This window comes from Momordica charantia (genome assembly GCF_013281855.1).
Source record: "Momordica charantia cultivar OHB3-1 chromosome 6 unlocalized genomic scaffold, Mcharantia_2.0 BLBB01000006.1, whole genome shotgun sequence".
In the NCBI taxonomy this organism is placed as follows: Eukaryota; Viridiplantae; Streptophyta; class Magnoliopsida; order Cucurbitales; family Cucurbitaceae; genus Momordica; species Momordica charantia.
This window is the reverse complement of record NW_028275164.1, coordinates 10,412,504-10,433,938: the sequence shown is the minus strand read 5'-3', so window position 1 is coordinate 10,433,938 and position 21,435 is coordinate 10,412,504. Positions and strand designations below refer to the sequence as shown.

General features: G+C 35.8%; 1 protein-coding gene across 2 annotated transcripts; it reads left to right on the top strand.

Moving 5' to 3' along the window:
- The first annotated feature begins 11,848 nt into the window (after positions 1–11,848).
- LOC111020801 (aluminum-activated malate transporter 2-like) lies at positions 11,849–14,507 on the top strand. Of its 2 annotated transcripts, XM_022297583.2 has the most exons (6): positions 11,849–12,143; positions 12,419–12,559; positions 12,651–12,923; positions 13,008–13,114; positions 13,407–13,553; positions 13,915–14,507. In XM_022297583.2, exons 1-6 carry the CDS (start codon positions 11,858–11,860, stop codon positions 14,362–14,364), a joined length of 1,404 nt encoding a protein of 467 aa, XP_022153275.1. In that variant the 5' UTR covers positions 11,849–11,857; the 3' UTR covers positions 14,365–14,507. The 2 variants fall into 2 exon arrangements, with proteins under 2 accessions (XP_022153275.1, XP_087981963.1); XM_088125837.1 differs by lacking the exon at positions 13,407–13,553.
- The last annotated feature ends 6,928 nt before the right edge of the window (positions 14,508–21,435 follow it).

Below are 21,435 nucleotides of genomic sequence, written 5' to 3'. Positions count from 1 at the left end.
ACCGATCGAGAACTCCAACGATGTTCATGAAAAGGATTAGTAGCAAATCAACGATGAATGAACCGAGAGCTGCTCGGACCCAAGGAGGTCTAAGTTAAAGCAAGTCGACAAATTCTAGGGCAGGCTTAGAAGAAACGAATCGACAAATTCTAGGGCAAATCTTGGGTGAAACAAGTCGACAAATTCCCAAATAGAGAGAACGACCAGCCAGGACCAAAAACAGTGAGGGAACGACCTATATCATGGGAGTGCTACTACCCTACCTCAGAGGGCAAAGTAGCAAACATCTTTTTTCTCGAACTTTCTTTTTTCATAACAACTTTTAATGTTCTTTTTGCATATAGTCGATTGTAAACTACTTAGGGTAGATTTACTCTCTTTTTTATAATTGGATGTAAATTAGGCTTCATATTTCTTAAATTATTGTCTTCTATTAGTTCAAATGAGTTTCTGAATTTGGTTATGTATCTTTCTCGATTATATGAGTAGGTATCATAATAACTAGTGAAGGAACTCGAATTGGGATGGACCAGAAGTAGGATACTAAGCTAGAAGTCAGTTAGTGGAATTGGGGAAGATCAATGGTAGATTAAGCCTAAATGATAAAAAAGAATCCCAAACGTATTGAAAAGGCATGCGTACGAGCCTATTAAGGTTAAAACAGAAAACGAGTGCACGAGCCAAGCTAATCAACAAAACCCAGGGTATAAAACCATTAGTAAAAAGTCAAAATAGGTTAGAAACTCAATGATTTTGATTAAACTTAAGGTATAAAACCATGGGCAAAAGCCAAATAGGTTAGAAACCCAAGGGTGATAAAGGCAGCCCAACTAAGTTAAATCTCAAGGCCAACGAAAAAACTAATGGTTAAATTAAACTAGTGCCTAAGAGACTTAACTAGTACAACAATAAAGCGACAAAACTCTAACAAGAGATTGACAAACTTTGTAGTTGTTTATTCTCGACCATTAAAAGATAACTATGACAAAAGGATATGGGGATTGACCAGTCCATGAACGATAAAGTCTTAAATAACCAAGCAACAAGTTATTTTGAGAGTTAGGACTATTATTAGAAGTAAAGTACAAGTTAGAAGACCTATTAAGATCAACTGGCTAGAAGACCTATAACAATAAATCGACAATTGAATGGCAAACCAAGAATAGTCAACCAAAGATAACGAGGATGATAATCTATGAATGGTTGACAATAAATGACCAACAATCAACATACGAAAAAATACTCTTAAAGCAAAATGCACACTTTGAACAACACTTCTACTTTGAGAGTGTGGGCTTCTATTATGGAGAACGAAGTTGGACCTGACAAACGAGACACAAGCCTACAAGCAAGGAGAAAATCTGAGCAAAGCCCAAGCCAGAGAACATCAAAGACCTAAAGACCCAAACAATGAACTATGCCTAACCAACCAGGAATAGGTACCTAGTCGACTAGGTCCCGACCGACCAAGCTTCAACCGACTAGGTCTTGACCAACACCACCAGAGATTAGGTCTCGACCTCCACCACCTTGAACTTGTTTCCTAAAGGTGAACGACGAGATCTTTGTGATGAGATGAGAACATGTCATGTCATTGGTTCGATGTCTCAAATGGATAACAACTTAACGGCCAGTAGAATGAGAACATCTCATACCATGGAGTCAAATCGTGCAACCAATTCACTATTTCTAGTAAATGACAATTTGATCGACACATGATCGAAGGCCTAAGCCTCAGGTGCATGGAGTCACCCACCTTAGGAGAGGGAACTCCACTGAAGATGTGGAATCAATCTCTCTTACATTCAAAGAGTGACGAATCAACATCCAAACCAAGCTGGAGGCTGAGGAGAGAGCAAGTCTCATCAATTTTCTTAGAAGTATAGTATTCTATCTATGCTTATTGCCTTCTATTTTGATAATGGGGGCTACTGTTATAAGAAGACAAAGCTAGACGTGACAGGTAAACTACATCACAGGTCCATGGCATGATCGAATCGAAGGCATGACCAGGTCCATGACATGACCAGATCTAAGGCGTGACCAGATCTAGAGCATGACCAGGTCCAAGACATGACCATGAGCCAGATCCAGGCATGATCAGGTCTCGACCAACCGACTGAGAACTCCGACGATGTTCATCTAATGGCCTGAACCTACTTCAACCTTGGTAAAATCCTACTATGGGCCGACGACCCCTGAATTTGACATCTCGCCCTCAACAAAAGGCTCAAGCCTAGAAGGGTATGTTTCCTAAGGGCATCAAGGTTGAATCTCTATAAATAAGAGACCAAGCTAAACCCTAAAGGTACGCAAGATATACCTTACTCTTTTTATTCTACTATTCCGATTCTAACTTAGTATCGGAGCCTGTTTGGCTATGGCCACAGCAGTTCAGTGTCGTTTGATTTTTGAGGTTTGGCTTTACAAGTTGACGTCTGTTCTTGATTTCATTATTACCGATTGGTGCGAATTTGACGGAATTCCAGGAGGTCAAATTTCGACATCAACGGTTAACAAATGATTTTTGCATCATCCCAATGATGCCACAAAATAGGAAAATATCGAATTATGAAAGCTCCCAAGTTGATATTAGCAGTTGAAAGGATGTGACCGTTTTAGGTCAATATATAACTCATGACAACTTTTTAATCAACTAAAGTCATCTCCCGAAATATCCGTGGCTAGGCTCTCCAACAAAAAGAGCCTTAATCAAAAATACTATCACAAATAATATATGCCCAGATGTAGTCATCCTAACTGAAACAAAAATCTCTTCCGTTTCTACTACTCTGATAAGATCTCTTTGGAGTTTTATAAGTTTGGCATAGGCCTCTTTCGGTGTTTCTACTTCTTCGGGTGGTATAATTACTTTCGGGATGATATTTCTGTAAAAGAAGAAGAAGTTGAAGATTCCTTCCCAAAATCGTAAACATCACAGTAGTAAAGCAGTAGTAAATCAGCATCAAATCAGTAGTAAATGAGTCACACATTGGTCACTGACAGAGCGACAATTTAACTGGCAAATTACCTTAAAATGAATGATTAATTGTCCAAGAATCAATTCATAATTGATCCTACGAAACGTTTATAGTCCTTATTCCAAAGACAATCAAGCCTAAAAGGATGTCATAATTCAGGCCGATAAGTTTAACATCAAGCATGTACAAAATATTAGCCAAATTGTTTTGAAATCGTCTAAAAGGGTTTATGCCTTCTACCATAGCACCTCAACAATCAGCTTAATTCGTCCAATGTGGACATATTTACTGATGCTATTCTGATCATGACGAACGAAAATTGTTGGACTATTGGCAGTGCTCTAATCAAAAGGTATCACTTTAAAGCTAGATATCAAGAAAGCTTTTGACAAGATCAACCGGTCCTTATACAAATATCATGTATGATAAAGGTTTCAAAGGCTATCAAAAGTTTTTATGTTAACATTTTGTTATCAAAATTTTAATTTAGCTACGTTCTAAAATTTTCTCAAGGGCTATAATATACGTACTTTTTAACTTGCATAAAATTCTGTAGATTGTCTTCCTTTAATTAGTAAAAGTTGTTCTCTTTTCTCTTTGTTGAGTGTTACCCATTTTGGACTTAATTGCTTGAAATCTCCATATAAATGCAAGTACTTATCTATTAAGTTGTAGGAGTGCACAACGATAATCGAAAAATCGAACCGACCAATCGAAACCAACCAACCAACAAAGGTTTCTGTTTTCAAACATAACCTTTTTAGTTGTGTGAAAATAAATAGATTTCCGTCTCAAATCCAACAAATTTCATACTTGTTGTTTTGAGATAAACCCACGTTTTAGGGAAGGAATTAGTTGTGTGCAATAATTTTCAATGCCGTACAATGTCCAGAATTTGGTCAAAAGTTTGCAGCCCAAAATATTTTAACAACATGAATATAATCGAGACCGCAGCACAAGACAACAACAGATGGGGATTTCTTGTTTTAAAATATTACTAAAAGTAAAATTATTTGCAAATATAGCAAAAATTTTAATTAGCAAAATAACGATCTCATTTAATTTTTTTCAAATATAACACTTAAAAATAACGGAGGTCCAACTTTACGCAAAGATGAAGGTAAGATATACATCTGTAATATATTTGTAATATATCTGAATATTGATATATGTATGTGATATACATATCATATACTACTAATATGAGTGTCTATGCAATATGTATATCCTACTGATATAAGTGTAAATTTTTACTATATTTGAAAATTTTGAATTCAGGTGACATATTTTGAAATACATAGAATATTTTTGCTACCCACTACATATTTTAAATTTTCCGCTCATTTTTCGTCTTGTGGGAAGACAATAATATATGTCACATATTATAAGGTCTACAAGAGATGACATGTGGTTACGTTGTATTTTTGTAAGAAAAAATCTATAGCGTCTCTTCGCTTAATTCTTAAAACTAGTGTATTAACGACATGTGGCAGAATCGAACCAATTTTTTACTTTTTTTTTTTCTTTTTTCTAAACTATATGGGAAATTTTGAGAGATGTAACATGGAAGGAGGATTTGCAAGAAACCTTCAAATCCTCAAACATGTATCTCTGGAATTTCTCTAATACGAATAGTACCATTATTTTTCGAGAACAAATTGATTTGAACCATATTGTAGCTATTTTAAAATTGATTTGACCAGAGTACCCTCTGACTCCGTGACAAATACTCTGCTCAATGAGTTTGTCGGTATTTTTTTTAACTGCATTTTGGTATCCGTACGGTTTGTTCGACTTGCCCTTTTCGATGCACTCGACTAAAATAGTAAAAAAAAAAAATAAGAGTTAAAATTTGAAAATAACGGTGGAAAAGCTAAAGAAAAAATGTTTTTTTATTGCCATATTAATAAATGGCCAAAAAAGTCATAATTTGCATAATTGTCGATTGATCTTCAGAGCAATTAGATTTTATAGCATTTGTTAAAACGAGTCTAGTTCAACAGTAATTGTCATATATCTTTATCTCTAATTGAGAGACTGTGAGTTCGATGCACAATAAAAGAAAAGAAAAAATTTTGATGGCATTTTCTATTTTGTTGATATATTCAAATTTTATAAATTCTTTCCAACTTACTTTTTTGTTAAATAACTTCAAACCAAATGGTAAATTTTGGGTTTTAAAAATCATTCAAAATTGATCTCCTTTCTCTCTCTTCTTTTCACAATTATTCTATTTTGATTATTTCTAGATTCATGTTTATGTTTTGATTTTTTTTTTCCTTTTGTATTTTTTTCATTCATTTTATTATATATATTTTATTTATTTATTTAAAATTTTAAATCCTACATTTGATATGAGATTTTTTTAAATTTAAGATCTTTTAAACAATACTAATCAGCAAAAGTAATTAATAGCGACAAATCAGAACACAAAAATAAAATAATATATTTAAACATTAACAAATTCGAACACGTAACTAATTTCAGATACCAATAAATCCAGCCATAAAAATAGTAACAAAACCAAATTCAAGTCTAAACGTTATTTCACCTTCCGTTGTTAACATAGTGACAAGAAACTTGGGTCTTGACATCCAAGATCCAGGTTCGAGCTGTCCAAAAGTAAAAAAAAAAGAAAAAAAAAGTCTAGAAGTCATCTCATTTCTAAAATGTGGACGAGTACTTCTCTAGATATTTATAGATAAATACCGTGTATTTAAAATACAAAGCTAAGTTGTGGGTACTACATGTTATATTTGTCCCTATATGATCAACCATCTCTACAAAATCTCAAAATAACATAAAGGGGTCAGGGATTTCAAAAAAATTATTTTATTATTAAAAACAAGATCTTTTAAATTCATTTTTAAACGTCAAGAAGCAGAGTAGTCGTTTTCTGCCCTAGATATTTAGAAATAAACGCTATTTTAAGAGAGCTTAGTTCGCATTCTCCAACAAGTTTAGTTCTGATGTAGAACTCAATTATAAATACAAGTATATATACCTACTAAAATCTACAAGCCCTCATATGCAAAGATGTTTCTATTCTTATCAAGGAAGAATTGTTTTTCCTAGCAGTACAGTGTCGTCGTTCGTGTACTGGAGCGATGATAAGCTCAACAAGAACAAGAATTGCAACTAGAGTCAACGCTTAAAAATAATGATCAAAGTGAAGACACGGTAATTGACACATATCTCCAACCAAGAGATTGGGAGTTCCAATCCCAACTCTTATATGGTGTATTCAAAAAATAAAAATAAAAATAATGCTTAAAGATAATGGAAGGAATAAAGATGGAATAACCCAACACTTTTAATTATTACTTAATTGTGTATGATTCCATCTGGTATGCATGACACTTCACTCTTTAAAGACTCCCAAAAATAGTTACTTAATTGTGTATGATTCGATCTGGTATGCATGACACTTCACTCTTTAAAGACTCCCAATAAACCTATTTTGAACCTCCCTAATCCAAATTTTAGATGAGGATGGTACACTACAAGAAATTTCAAATTCGGCGACGAAATCTTTGGCGACCAAGTCAAAGTTCGTCGCTGAATGAAGCTTTCGATGACGATTTTATAATATCGTCGTTGGGGATGCAGCTTTGAGCGACGATATGTTCTTTCATCGTTGAAAGTACGAACGACTTTCGACGACGACATGTGCTTTCGTCGCTGAAAGTATGCATAGGTAGGTTCTGGATTGACCATTCGACGACGAAAGTAGATTTTCGTCGCCGAAAGTCATGTATCAGCAACGAAATTTGAATTTCCCACCCAATTTTTGTCTCCCAAATAGCGACTATTTGGGAGACTTTTGACGATGAAATTGATTTCGTCGCCGAAAGTCCCGCAAAATCACCCCCTAAACTTCCTCATTTTCTTTTCTTCTTCTCAAACCCTCCTCTCCTTCGCGATTTCTCCACCCGCCTCCCTACGCCTTCATCTTGGCCCGCAGTTATTGTTGGGAAAAAATCTCCTACTTCTACCACAGGAATAAGCAGAAAATAACTGAGATATTTAAAGAAATCAATAAAATAAAGAAACACAAGAATTAACGTGGAAAAACTCCAAATTGGAGAAAAAACCACGGTCCACAAGGGAAAATCCACTATGTGAAAAATTATTACAATCACACAGATTTCTCTCCCCGACTCCAATTACACAAAACACTCTTTCAAAGCAAATACCGCTCAGTTAACTAGAGTTAGTATATCAGGCTTAAAGTATTTCAATTGGTATGATTAAAACCCAAGCCCATGAGCTCCTTTTATAGTAGTTGAAACACATATTCTCCTTGTACTTTTCCGATGTCGATTACTTGGAATGTCGCCTTCCAAGAGTTTTTTCCTCGTCACATGTCGATAAATCCTGCTGAGATTTATGGTGCAACTTCCACCTACTTGGCTCACTTGGAAGTTCTTCAGCCATCCACATAACTTCCACCACACACACCTTGCATGACCGCCAAGTCAATACCCATGTGTAAACTTGTGGAACCGCTAACATCACATCCTCTATCATGGTAAAACGGACATACCATGAGGATGAATTCTTTCTCTCTTCAAAGGAACTGATCATCGTCTCCCCTGATGAGAGAAACATTGTCAGCATCCCGCCCAAAGCCCTTTGACGAACCGGCTCTGTTGGGATAATCTTTCTTCATGTGTCCAGACTATGCGCATCCTCAGCAATAAGCTTTCTTTTGTACGAAGTCTTTCTTCTTCTTCCAATTGCTAGCTACCAGTGCCGAATCTTCATGTGAAGTACGCCCTTCACTCTTCAGTCTTCTTTCCTCTGATAAGAGTTTACTAGTAACCTCAGCAAAATTCAAAGTATCCTTCCCATACATCAAGATCGGCTTCATGTGTTCATAAGAAGGTGGAAGTGATAAGATGAGCCTGAGTGTTTTATCTTCGTCATCTATCTTCACTTCGATCGCCTCCAGCTCAAAGATGATGCTATTGAGATTACTCAGATGATCTGAAATTTTCATACCTTCCTCCATTCGCAGCGTGTGAAACTGCTCCTTCAGGTATAGCCGATTTGAGATGCCTTTTGCCTGATACAACGCTTCGAGCTTCTCCCAAAGTTCTTTGGCTGTCGAAATTCCATGCATATTCGCAAGAATATTCTTAGCCAAACTTGTTCGTATCGCGCTTGCAGCTCTCAAATCCATTTCCTCCCAATCTTCATCACTTGTGCTAGACTTCTTAGAACCTCTGCTGGAACCACCACTGGACTCCATTGGACCACCGTCACCGCTTAGCTTTTCAGAAGTACCTTCACTCGGTCTTCCCTTCAACGCCTTGTGTAACCCAGATTGTATCAGCACATCCTTGACTGCACTTGCCACAAGCCAAAGTTGATCCTTCCGTCAAATTTCTCCACGTCAATCTTCATTGGACTCATAAAGAATGACATATCTGCTTCACACTCCTAGCAAATCTGCAAACAGTGAACAATCCACACTATTCACAGAACCGTAGCTCGTTTCAAGAAATCTTTTCTGATGTGGAAGTTCAGACAATGCTGCAACCACAGAGCATACTCAGAAATTCTAGAAACTACAAACCTAAAGCTCTGATACCACTTGTTGGGAAAAAATCATCTACTTCTACCACAGGAATAAGCAAAAAATAACTGAGAAATTTAAAGAAATCAATAAAATAAAGAAACACAAGAATTAACGTGGAAAAACTCCAAACCGGAGAAAAAACCACGACCCACAAGGGAAAATCCACTATGTGAAAAATTATTACAATCACACAGATTTCTCTCCCCGACCCCAATTACACAAAACACTCTTTCAAAGCAAATACCGCTCAGTTAACTAGAGCTAGTATATCAGCTTAAAGTATTTCAATTGGGATGATTAAAACCCAAGCCCACGAGCTCCTTTTATAATAGTTGAAACACATCTCCTCCTTGTACTTTTCCAATGTGGGACAACTTCTAGCACATGGAGATCATCCTTGTATTCTTCCAATGGGACAACTTTAATTCCAATATTTTGTCAAAACCCAACAGTTATTTATCCATAATTCATTTATAACTTCCTTGTGGTAAACAATCTTTAAACCAATTTTTAGTTGTTCGTAAATCGTTCCATCTCAAGGCTGCTGACTTAGATCTAAATATGTATTTGATATTTTTTCGGATTTCAAATTGTTGAGAATCAAATTCAAATAAACTCTTATTTGTTGAGTTTATTTGAAAATATCCAGGGTGTACTCTTTTAAGTTATTTTATTTAATTTGCATTTTATATAGTTGACTGTTAGCTACTATGTTGTTGAAAACATTTCTCAACGGTAAGACGTTTTCGTTTTAGGATTAGATTTGTCCAAAATAAAATTGAAGATTTTAGGATAACCGTCGGTTCGTCATTATCACAATATATAATATTTTTTACTATTTTTTAAAACGCTTCATTTTTTTTTTCATTCCTCTAGTCGTTTATAATAGAGACTTTTTAATCGCCAACATCAAATTTTTAAAAATAAAAAAGCGTTCAAAAGACAGTGAATTTAATGAAGAAATTAGTGTTTTGACGTGGCAAAATTTAGAACGACGTGGAAGCTTATGTGGAACAGTTAGTTATTATTATACAAATTTGATATTTCATGTTGTCGATTGTGTTTCTTAAATTTTTTTACCCTCATTAAAAGTCAAACTTATTGTAGCGGCAGCTAATTGTTCCGAGTAAGTTTCACATTTATTGTCACTTCATTCTATATTTTGCCACGTCAATTTTCCACTCAAAATATTAATGAACGTTTGTTCAAAGTATATTTTTGAAATGGCTATGAAAAAGGGGAAGAGCAACATTGAAACGGAAGAAATGAAGTATTTTTAAAATAAATGGCAAAGTTTGAGATATTTTTGTAATTTAGCCTAAAAAATAAAAGTCAAAATTTTTTAAAATGCATAAAATGTATATTATGAAGTTAAAATTTTCTAATTTTTAATGCTGCTAGACAGCATATTATCCTTAAATAAGTATGCTAACCATAGCTACTTGATATCAGGGCCACTATAGGCGAGTGAGGCGACCATCTTAAGCCCCTTTCTAGGAAAACCTCATATTTTTACTATAATATATAATATTGAAATTAGTTCTTAATTAGAAATTACATTTAAAATATAATATAATTTACTTATTACTTTTCATATTTTTTTATAATATTGAAAATACACAATACTAAAAATAATCCACAATTAATAGACTCTCAATTTTGATTGACTTACCTTTCAAATTTGTTAACCTTAATCTATTTGTTCATGTTTCTTTCAAATTTCCTTAAAAATCTCAACCCATTAATATAAGCTCTCATAATCAGGTCACACTAATTTTAAGTTGAACTCTTGCCCTCTCTCTGAAATCTCAAATTAAAAATCAAAGTTTCTTATTTACTCAACTCAACCTAGTGGCTTCAAAGTTCCAAGTTTTTCATTCAAATTCTTTTACATTTGTTTATAAATTATTTCATATTGTTGATTGCTTAAAACCTAATATTTGAGATTTGTTTAAATTTGCTTACTTAGAATGTCAATATGTCAAAAAAATATGAATCTGGATATGAAAAGGCTTAAAAGAAAATAAGAGTAGAAAAAATTATTGAATATAAAAAAAAAGTGCTATCAATAAATTTGTTATTGAAAGTAAAAGTAATAGAATGATGAAATAATAGAAGAAATTATAGGTATAGACAAATCAAGAGATGAAAACAAATAGTAGATAATGATATGCTTGTGGAAAATGAAGCATCTAATCATGCAAAAAAAACTAAGAGAAAGTGTAAAGAAAATGGATTCACAACACTATGATTTTAGCTAAGGAAATTGTTGTTATGGAAATACAACCAATATTTTGTGTAAAAGAGCGATTAAAAAAATTGATGAGAATGTTGATATTGAAGAGACACGACGCTAGATTCTTTTAGAATTGATTATTTTTACTATATTATAGATTAAACAGTTTCTTCACTTCAAATATATTTGAACAATTTCACGTATATGAAAATATCTTTTAACATATTATTTGATATGAAAATTTTAAAGTCGTTAGATGATCATAATTTGAAAAGATATTGTATTAATCTTGAAAATACATTAAAAGATGATACATTTTCTAATATTAGTGGTTTAAATTTATTTTTTAAATTAAAAATACTAAGAGAAGTCTTCCAAAATGAAATTGACTATCCTATTAAAAAAATATTAAATTATATAAAAAATGTAAATGTTTTTCCAAAGGCGTATATTGGTTATAAAATATTATTAACAATACCGACAACCGTTGTTTGTGCTGAAAGAAGCTTTTTAAAATTAAAATTAATCGTATTTAAGGTTAACTATGTCATTAAATGGATTGGTCATATATTGTTCATGATATATCAATAAATTTATATTATCAAAATTTAATATATAATTTTGCATCTCAAAAATTAAGAAAAATAAATTTTAAATCATATTTTATATATTAAGGCCTCCCAATCAAAGTTTTGATTAAGGTCCCGTACCATCTAGAGCCGCCCTATAAAATGAGAGTTGTATCATATTAAAATGTTACAACTCAGACTCAATTATTTTACCAAACTCAGAAATTGAGTAACACGTTTTAAGTATGCTATTCAAAAACAGCGATCTGTTCGAAAAAGTTTGAATTTTGTTTATCAATTGGTAGCACAATAATCCAGAATTCAAGTCAGAGAGTACTCTCTTAAATGCCAAAATGAAAGACACAACATAGCTCTGATATTTCTTTTCAAGTGTTCACATGCAACTATTTCTCTTTACGCGGACCACTGACACTCTATAAAACAGAGAGAGTGAAAGCCATTTTTGCACACATACAAAGCTCCATCAATGGCATCTCAAAAAACCTCTAATGGGTTTGAAGGGTTACTGCCTTGCTGCTTCTTGTGGGTGAAGGCCATGTCGGGGAAGCTCCCGGCCATGGCGGTCGAGCTAGCAACCGCAACGAAAAGGCTGGCGAGGGACGACCCGAGGAGGGTAGTTCACTCTCTGAAAGTGGGATTAGCCATCACTTTGGTATCTTTGTTTTACTATTTCAGGCCTTTGTATGACGGGTTTGGAGCCTCTACGATGTGGGCCCTCATCTCGGTTATCGTCGTCTTTGAGTTTTCTGTGGGTAGGTGCACCACTAAACTCAAAAGTTTATGTTGGTATTAATATTAATTGGTTAATATTATCTATATTCATAGTAGGTTACATCTCGAAATCAATTGACTAAGAGGAGTAATCCATATATATTATAAATATATGCAAGGTCTCTTTTCTTTTCACCGTGTGATCCTTAACAAATATTACGAGGTTTGAACACAGAGAAGTTTATGTCAATAAGTTACGGTAGATTTAATCTTTTATTCATATTCTTAACTGTGACATGTTTTAAATATCAAACAGGAGGGACGTTGGGGCGTGGTTTGAATAGAGTTATGGCGACACTCGCAGCTGGGGCTCTAGGGTTTGGAGCTCATTACTTGGCGAACTTGGTCGGAGAGAAGGGCCGACCAATAGTGCTTGGTTTCTTTGTGTTCATACCAGGTAAACATATGTAGTTGTCTCTATCCTCTCAAACATTTGCTCGTAATGAAAAATTATTACCACGTCTTGAGGTTTGAAAATGTATATGCAGCTGCAATATCAACATTCATAAGATTCTTCCCAAAGATGAAGGCAAGATATGATTATGGGATGCTCATATTCATTTTGACATTCTGCATGGTCTCAGTTTCGGGATACAGAGATGATGAGATTGTAAAACTTGCACGTGATAGAGTTTTGACAATTCTCATTGGCTGCTCTTTCACTCTCTTTGTATGTATTTTTGTGCGTCCTGTTTGGGCTGGCTCCGATCTCCACCATTTGGTTGCCACCAACATTGATTCCCTTGCCACCTTCTTACAAGGTACAATAATTCTCATATCCTTAAAGAAAACATATAAATGTCTTTGTAATTTTCTTAACTTGATCATTATGTTGGATATGTCAGGCTTTGGTGATCAATATTTTGGATTGCTAGGACAAGGACAGGCCAGCCATGGTGACATCCAAATGTATAGATTGATTCTGAACTCGAAATCGAATGAAGAATCATTGGTGAGTAGATTGACATGTTTGGAGGCTGTTTGATAATATAATCTTTTTTCTTCCTCGTTCATTCTCACCTACTCATAAATCACTATTGAACCAAGAAACTTAAGTGGATGGAATACGACAAAGTTGATTATTTATTTGTATATTTTCACACATAATACTAAATTTTATTTACTTTTTGGGAAATGACTCAGAAATGGTAAAGAGAAACAAAAATATTACTAAACAATCCCTTAATCTCTCTGTCTATATCCCCAAAAATACGTTTTTTTAGTACTATTGCGTGACTGGACAGACTAACCTAGCAAGATGGGAGCCACGCCATTGGAAGTTCAGATATCGCCATCCTTGGAGGCAATACTTGGAAATTGGAAATTTAAATCGGGACTGCGCCTATCGGCTTGAAGTTCTTAATGGTTACCTTAAAACCAACCTAATTCAAGTAAGATTATTGTTGTAGGTTCAATTATATAAGTTTGTCTTTGTACTTTAAAAAGTTTCTAATACATTTTTAAGCTTTTAATTTTATATATGACGTAATTAACTATGCAAAATAGTTAACTTTTAATCACTTATATGGTACAACTTTAACATATTAGATAAAGGAACTTCTTAAATATAACATAGAGACTTAATTAGACTAGCTCTAACCTGAAATTTCAGAGTTTTTACCGCTTTAAAAATTTAGATGGGTTAAGCCTAAAATTTAACCAAGATTATTCTATTAATTCAATTGCTTCTCATCTCATTAATAAACAATGGAACAAAACATATATCTAATGAGACTATATTTTCTTTTGCAGATACCATTATCACAAATCCAAGATCAATTTCAAGACGAATGCTTGAAGATATGCAGCGAATCAGGTAGAAGTTTACGAGAATTGTCATTGGCAATGAAGAAAATGGATCCACCTCTCACTGTCAAACCCCACATGGAGAGAGCAAAAGTTGCAGCTGATAATCTCAAGTCCCATTTGGAAGAATGGAGATTTGAAGACTCAAACGCTATAGAAGTTGTTCGTGTCGCTTCTTTGGTCTCACTTCTCATAGACTCGATATGGTGCGTCGAGAAGATTGGAGACTCAGTTCAAAAATTGGCTTCAGCCGGAGGTTTCAAGGCTGTGGAAGGGCAATCATGTGTAGTAGTGGCACCAGAAGATCAGCTACAAGATTTGGCCAAGGATCATGGAGCCATCCTTTTGGCTCATCATGTCATTACTATTGATGAACAAGAATGTACTCCTTGTTAATTATGGCTTTATTTTTTTGTTATTGTCTACGTAAGAGCCAACATAAATATAGCATAGCTTTGTGGCAAAAAGTATATCTACTCGGATTTAAAATGGGAGGTTCAAGTCCTCACATCATATATTTATTTTACTACAATAAAAGATAAAGAGATAATTTGAGATTTATAGTGTGATTATACACATATATACTTTTTTTTAGTCTCGAGGTGAATTAGCAAGGTCTAATTTGGTAGGTTTCAAGTTTTCATTGATCAAAAAGATATAATGGTAATATTTGAATAAAAAGGTAAATTACAAGTTTGATTCACGAACTCTTAGGTTGCGTTTAATAAGTCCCACAAAATTTAAACAAGTATCTAGCTATTAGGTTCACAAACTTTCAATGTTGTATGTACTATAGGTCTTTGAAATAATTAAGTCTAATAAGTTTATGGGCTAAATCCTTACTTTTGAAAGTACAATAATCAAATGTGTTTTTTAACCTTAAAAATGGTAAATTTGAGTTTAATAAGTTTGCGAGAGATAAAAGGAAAAAAATATCAAAATCTCCAGAGATAAGATAACTTTAGACTTTTTTCAACATTTTCCTTAATCACTTGAATTTCCTTTCCTAATTGATTCTTACTTTTTCTTTCCTTGTTTCACAAAATTGTTTCTGCTCTAATTAAAATTCCCTAACTTAACCCCGCTATCATCTACAATTATTTTTTGGATTATCTAATTCAATAGTGTTAAATGTTGGGATTGGTGGAGCAAAAAAAACGACGTCGGAACGAGCTAGGAATGAGTCGGGATCAAGCCAGGACATGTCGGGATCGAAGTGGGGATGAAAATAGGGGAAAGCGGACGCTGCAAGCCAGAATAATGGCCAAGAGTGCAGCGCCACGGTGCTGTTGCAGGGCACTGTCCTATTGTGCGCGCGCAGACGGTTTTCCATCCATTGTGCCATGGCTCTATGTCGATGGCTATATATTCGCAGTTTCGCATTTTAGTATTTTCCCAATCGAAAATGGAGCCGTTTCATCTAATTTTCAGAGGTTTTAGTGGCAGTTTGAAAGGAGAGGCTCTGGTATTGGCAAAGGCACTATGACTAATCAAGATCAATATATTCGGGGTAATTAAATCTTGATTCTTGTAAGTTTTTTCATTAATGTACCTAAGTATTAATTGTGTTAAAATACTTAGAAGCTATGCGGCTTTTGTTGGGACCTCTAGAGATATTTCTGTGAGAGTTGTTCTAACCAATCTTTAACATTATTGGTAAATTACCCACATCTGAGTGGAAGACTAGACGTAGTGGTGAACTAATATAACACAGTAGTTTTCTTCCTTATTTGTATATTGTGGTTGTGTTTGGACATTTTCTGTAGAAGAGGAAATTATAGAGGACCGTTAATTTCCCAACATTAAAAATATTGCTCGTGCAAGGCTAGCTCTAATTAATTGAGATAATTATTTGACTAACTGGTTTTTCTATATGCTTTAGTGCAATCTTGTTAGTTTCCATTTTGCCTCTATCCTATCCGACCTTTCTAATTTTTCCTACTAAAATTTGTAAGTCTTGATTCAAAAATATACTCTAGCACAAAATCTTCTCGGGGAGATTTTTTTCCCCAATTTATTTGAGATAATTTTGGGTCCAAATACCTATATTATTACCATAAAAAAGATCCACAACTCATAGATCCATAATGCTGATATATGAGCATTTGATTTTCCTAGAAGCCATAATTGACATTATAGTTCACAATGGTGACCATAAGAGAGATAATTTGATGAATGAGAATCGAAGGATGGTGGTGACCTTTTTAGTGGTCAAAGACTCGTTATAAAACCATTGATAATTATAAAAAATCATATTTTTAATTAAAGAAGATTAGATTGAAACTTTTAAATAAGAGACAATAGTATGCAAGAAAAATAAAAAATGAAGAAAAAATCTAAATTAAAAATCAAATGCAACTAGTAACTATATTAAGTAAAATTTTAAACACACAAGTGTCCCACGCCAAGTTTTTTTTTTTTTTTTTTTGATACAATGTCCCACGTCAAGTATATATGTGCGGGTGTACAAACATGATGAGAAAAAGTTGTCACCTCCTTACTCCTTAGTGGTGTCCATGGGTGTGACGGGGCTGCCCCTGTTCTTATCGAAAAATTATCGATAGTTACAATAGATCTTCGAGAACATTCCAAGATAAATAAACCTACAAAAACAAGTTAGCATTCCAACCATCTTGTTAGTCTTTTATGTTAAGTAACTAATTAAAATTTGAGTTTTGATCATTTTTTTTTGCGTACCAGATACTTTAGTTTCAATTGATATTTATAAGGAATGAGAAAAGTAACTGTTGGAGAGGTAAGGATCCTCGTTTGAAGGAAATAGTTCCAATTCCACAAAAGTAGGGAAGTCGTGCGCTTAGTGGGGGAGGCGGTTGATATCGGGCACCCAATTTGGTTTTAGCCGGAACTAGTATCCTTCACAAGTAGCCCTCACTAAGTACTTTTTTCCTTCTGGTTTACTTGAGTTGTGACGTGTCTTAAAACTCAAGGGCCAAACAATAGCCCTCTACTTCAAGAAAATTCAAGGATCTTAATTTGAAATTCTTGAAGTAGTGATCAATTCATCTTACACGAGTACAGATCCGAACTCGTCTTTTCCCCCACTCTTCTGAACTAACGTCGTTGTCCGTTACGTATTTATAATGTTTTAACGCGAGTTTTACTCAATTTTCGTAACTCTGAGGACTTCGTTGGATAGCTAGGGCAGAGGATTCCGACTATCACGAATTTGCGAAGTTAATTGCCCTGTTTTTTCGCTTTGCACTAGGTAATTCTTGCACTCAATACTAATTTTCCTTCATGCCTTTTAAGTTTGGTAGATGGCTAGGACCAAGTCTTTTGATGCTAGTTCTCATAGGACTTCAACTTCTCAAACTTCTTTAGAAAACCCTCCAACTAAAAGTAGAAAATTCCGTCGGCGCAAGCGAAGTGAATCATCATAAATTAGTGGCGACTGTTCTGACTATTCATATTCGAATTGTCCTGAGGAGTTGCTTGGGATACTTAGATATAACTATTTCATCCCGAACAATATTGGTTAAGAATCCCCGCGGCGGGTGAAACGATAGACAAACCTCCAGTAGGTTGTGTCAACTTTTACCCTCAAATGTTCGAATATGGCGTTAGGTTACCCTTGCATCCTTTCGTCCAGTTTTTTCTTAATGCTGTCAATTTAGCACCTGCCCAATTAGCACCCAACGGGTGGGGCACATTGATGGGCTTCTGGTACCTAGGGTGGAGATTTTGCGAAGATAGAACCTGCACGAACAAATGCTTGTCATTCATACCATCAAAAAGTCTTCCAAAGCCCCTGGCCGATTCTATTTAAGTTGCTTCCCCGGAGTCGCGAAATTGGTCAATGGGTTAGTGATGGAGAAAGGTTTTTCTTCGATTGTGAACGATCTCACCTCTATAAAAAATTGGAAACAAAGGTGGCTCTATGTTTCGGGGAATTGGATAATGATGACCAATGAAGGGGCCCCTTATTGTGAGGTTCCCATGGAATTCGATAGATTGAGTAAGCTTTTTTTTTTTCAAAAGTTCTTCATATATATTTTGTTTTTACTGGTGCGCTTGTAATAACCAATTCCTTGTTTTTGCAACCCTGATTGATCCTACACTAGAGCTGACTAAAGTGACCAGGTCGGTTCTAGCTGGCTGTGCAGTTCTCTCAGCTATGGATAGCTATAGTCCCCGACCTCCTATATAATCAGAACTTGAGGAACTGCGGTCTTGCAGTCAAACTTACGGAAGGTTGAATTCCCCTATTACTTTTCTTTCTTGTTTCTTACTGAAATTTTTCTAATCGGGTTTCAATGGTTGTACAGAAGAAATGAACCCTCGACCATCCAGCTTCAACAGTTGTCGTCGTCGTGAAGTCCCTTTGGGAATGGGTTCAACTGGCTCGACGGCGGGAGAAGAAGTATCCACAAATTCTTCTCCTTTGGAAGAAAGGTAAAGAGGTACTAGTATTGCACAGCCCCAGTCCGTATCCGAAATTAGGTCTATGGAGCTCGAACAACATCAACCTCCTTTGCCAAAGCCATCTGCTCCGAAGAGAATTCTCAAACGAAGATCTGTTTCTCCTCTTGTCAAAATGGGAATGAACGAGGTTTCCACTAAAGATTCCTTGCAGAGTGAGGGCATGAAAGAACAGCTTTTGAGGAGAAAAAGAACGCGCCTCGAAGTCAATCTCAATGCTCCGTCTCCCACGCAGCCTCTACCTGCGGCAACTTCAGTCCTTCAAACAGAGCCTATTCTTCCCGCCCCTCCCGAAGTCATTGTTCCATTTCCTAGAGGTCACGGAGGAGGTGAGTCTGGTCGAAGCCCGTCGAAGTCCCAGGAGACAGTCCTGGTATATCCGTTAAGGAACTCGACGAGGTCCAGTCTCACTCCCCTTTGATTAACAACATATGCTTTGTTGCTGGACTATCTAATGCCAGGGAGGCCTCTTTCGAGGTTTTTGGAACCCCTTCCATCCCTACTGTTGAAGTTACCCATTTTCTAACCGATCTGAGTGGGGTAACGTTTTGTCTCTTGCAGATAAGCTTTGTCCTGTTTTTTCCAGTGATTTGGAGAAACATATTCGTAGTATCAACCCCTCAACATCTCACGAGCTCTTCTCTGATTTTACTTTCTTTTACGCTTTATTACCGTGTTTGTTTCTTGAGTTCCATTTTTCAATTTTAGGCCTTAGCTCTCTCGTGTCACGGAATGGCTTCCATTAGAGTGAAAGTTTCCCATCGTGACACCGCTAGTCGAAAGAATAAAAGCAAACTTGTGGAAGTCACTAGGAAGGCTGCGACATGTTCCCCCCAACTGGCCGAGTACAACTCTTTACTGGAAGGGCTTAAGAAAGAACGGGAAGTTTTAGCCAAGAAAAAGAAGAGTTCAAGACTCTAAAGCTGAAGACCCTCAACGTTCTTGCTGCATCAGAAAAATGCATCATTGAAAACAACAAGTACAAAGTTGAGCAGACTAGGTTGGAAGAAGAAATCCATCGCCTATGAAAACTCTAAGTTAAAGGCTGACGCCCACCAGGTCGAGCCTCTTATGACTCAACTGCAGGATGAACTTGCCAATTTAAAGACTTCAACAGGGAACGTTCTAAGCGCTGAGGTTGAGAAGAGAACGTTAATTGAGCCCGAAGTCGCTGACTTAAAGACCTTAACAGAGGAAGCTTTAAGTGTAGAGGTCAAAAGGATAAGGTTGGTCGAATCCGAGCTTCCTGGCACTAAATCAAAACTTGGCCAAATTGAATTATTCGGCCAACATCGAATCCAAATTCCGCAAGTCTGAAAAAGTAGTAGCCGAATCCGTATCAAAGCTTACTATGCTTAATCTAGACTTGCCAATATTGAGGCCCGACTTGGCAATTTCGACCTTCTTTACGAAGTCATGTCCCAATTTCCAGATTTCAAGAAGCTAGAAAGAGACTTGTAATACAGTGGTCTCAACTATGCAGTCGAATGGCTGAAGAACTTTGCCCAAGAAGTCGACTCCAATCAGCTTGTTTCCATGTTTGACCGAGATTGGGAGTTTGCCATGACGAAGACGTCTGATCAGACTGCTAAATCAGTCCCAGAAAATGAAACAGATGTTTTACCTTCGACTAGAGTAGCCGAGTTGGCTCCCTAGTTTGGAATCAAAGTAGAGTCAGAGAAGTCGAAGCTGCTCCTAATTCAATAATACCAGCACAGGACAGACTTGGAGGCTTACCAGAACTAGTAGATTCTGATCTTTTATGACTTTTATTCTAGTACGATCTAATTTTCCACCTTTCCATGATGTAATTGCCCTTAAATTTTGGCACGGTTTTCGTATCGAATCATATCTTCAAATTAATTTCACTGCGTCTTTAATTATTTCATTTGTGTAGTTGTCATTAATCATTCCTAGATGCTGTTTTACATTCAAAATCAATTTTTGATTGACACTTCAAATCCAAACCAATAGTATATTTAAGGGCTTTCACCTTACTTGCTGCGTCACTTTACTCTTTAACCTTCCAGTACTATGTCTGAAGAGGTGAACGACCCTCTCATCTCTTTCATGGAGATTTCCTCCTATCACTCTGGGGATTCTTCTTTTTCTTCCTCTTCTCCATCCTCTGCTCCACCAAATCCCCCCAACCTTTCACCGGTCGTGGAAGGAGAACCCTCATCTAGTCGCTTTCCACGTTACATTGCTCCTCCTTCATGGTTCGAACTTCAGAGAGCCGAAGGAAAAGCTCTCAAGCTGGAAAGGGAAGTCGTCAGACTTGGGAACGAACTACGGGAGACGACAGTCAAGTATCTCAAGTTTGAATTCGAATGTCAGGCATAGAAGGAAGAAAAAGAAAACATAGAAGAGGAAAAACTGGCCATCGAGGAGGAGAGTCGTGCGATGGAGCGGCGAATCACTTTTCTGAAGCGACAACTCACCATGGAGAAGAAACGAAAGCGAGATTAATCGTTTCTCTGTACTCCCATTTATTATTTTTTTTATCTCTGTGTAATTTCGGTACTCATTCCGAAATAAAAAATTTAGAACATTTTGTTTGAATGGGAGACTTCTGTTTTTAATCTGCGTCTAGTTTGGATTTTTTTTTTTTTTGATACTCTTATGCTAGTAAATCAAAACTCTGACGCTTCTAGTGAATCAAACAAATATGAATGATCTACATAAAATAAGTGCTATTTACATAAAATAAATGCTACATGACAGCCCCTAATTCGAATAGGGTTCGTAGGACTCTGGATCGAATTAATGATGCTAATGATAATAAATTTTGAGATGTTCGGCATTCCACGGATGGGTGAGTTGTTTCCCATTCAGATCCATTAATTGGTACGTTCCTATTTGGACAACGTCCTTGATCTTGTATGGTCCGACCCAGTTCGGCTCCAAAGCCCCAGTTTTTTGAATGACTTTCTTTAATACGAGATCTCCTGGTTTGAAGCATCGTTTCTTCACTCTAGCATTGTAATATTTCGTCATTCTATTTTGATACTTTGCATTTCTTAGTTA

Bases quoted from the DNA above. Each gene is read 5' to 3' on its own strand.
- LOC111020801 (XM_022297583.2), top strand. From the start codon at position 11,858: ATGGCATCTCAAAAAACCTCTAATGGGTTTGAAGGGTTACTGCCTTGC. The intron at 13,115-13,406 runs GTGAGTAGATTG...GTGACTGGACAG, and splicing joins AATCGAATGAAGAATCATTG to ACTAACCTAGCAAGATGGGA. The intron at 13,554-13,914 runs GTAAGATTATTG...TTTCTTTTGCAG, and splicing joins TTAAAACCAACCTAATTCAA to ATACCATTATCACAAATCCA.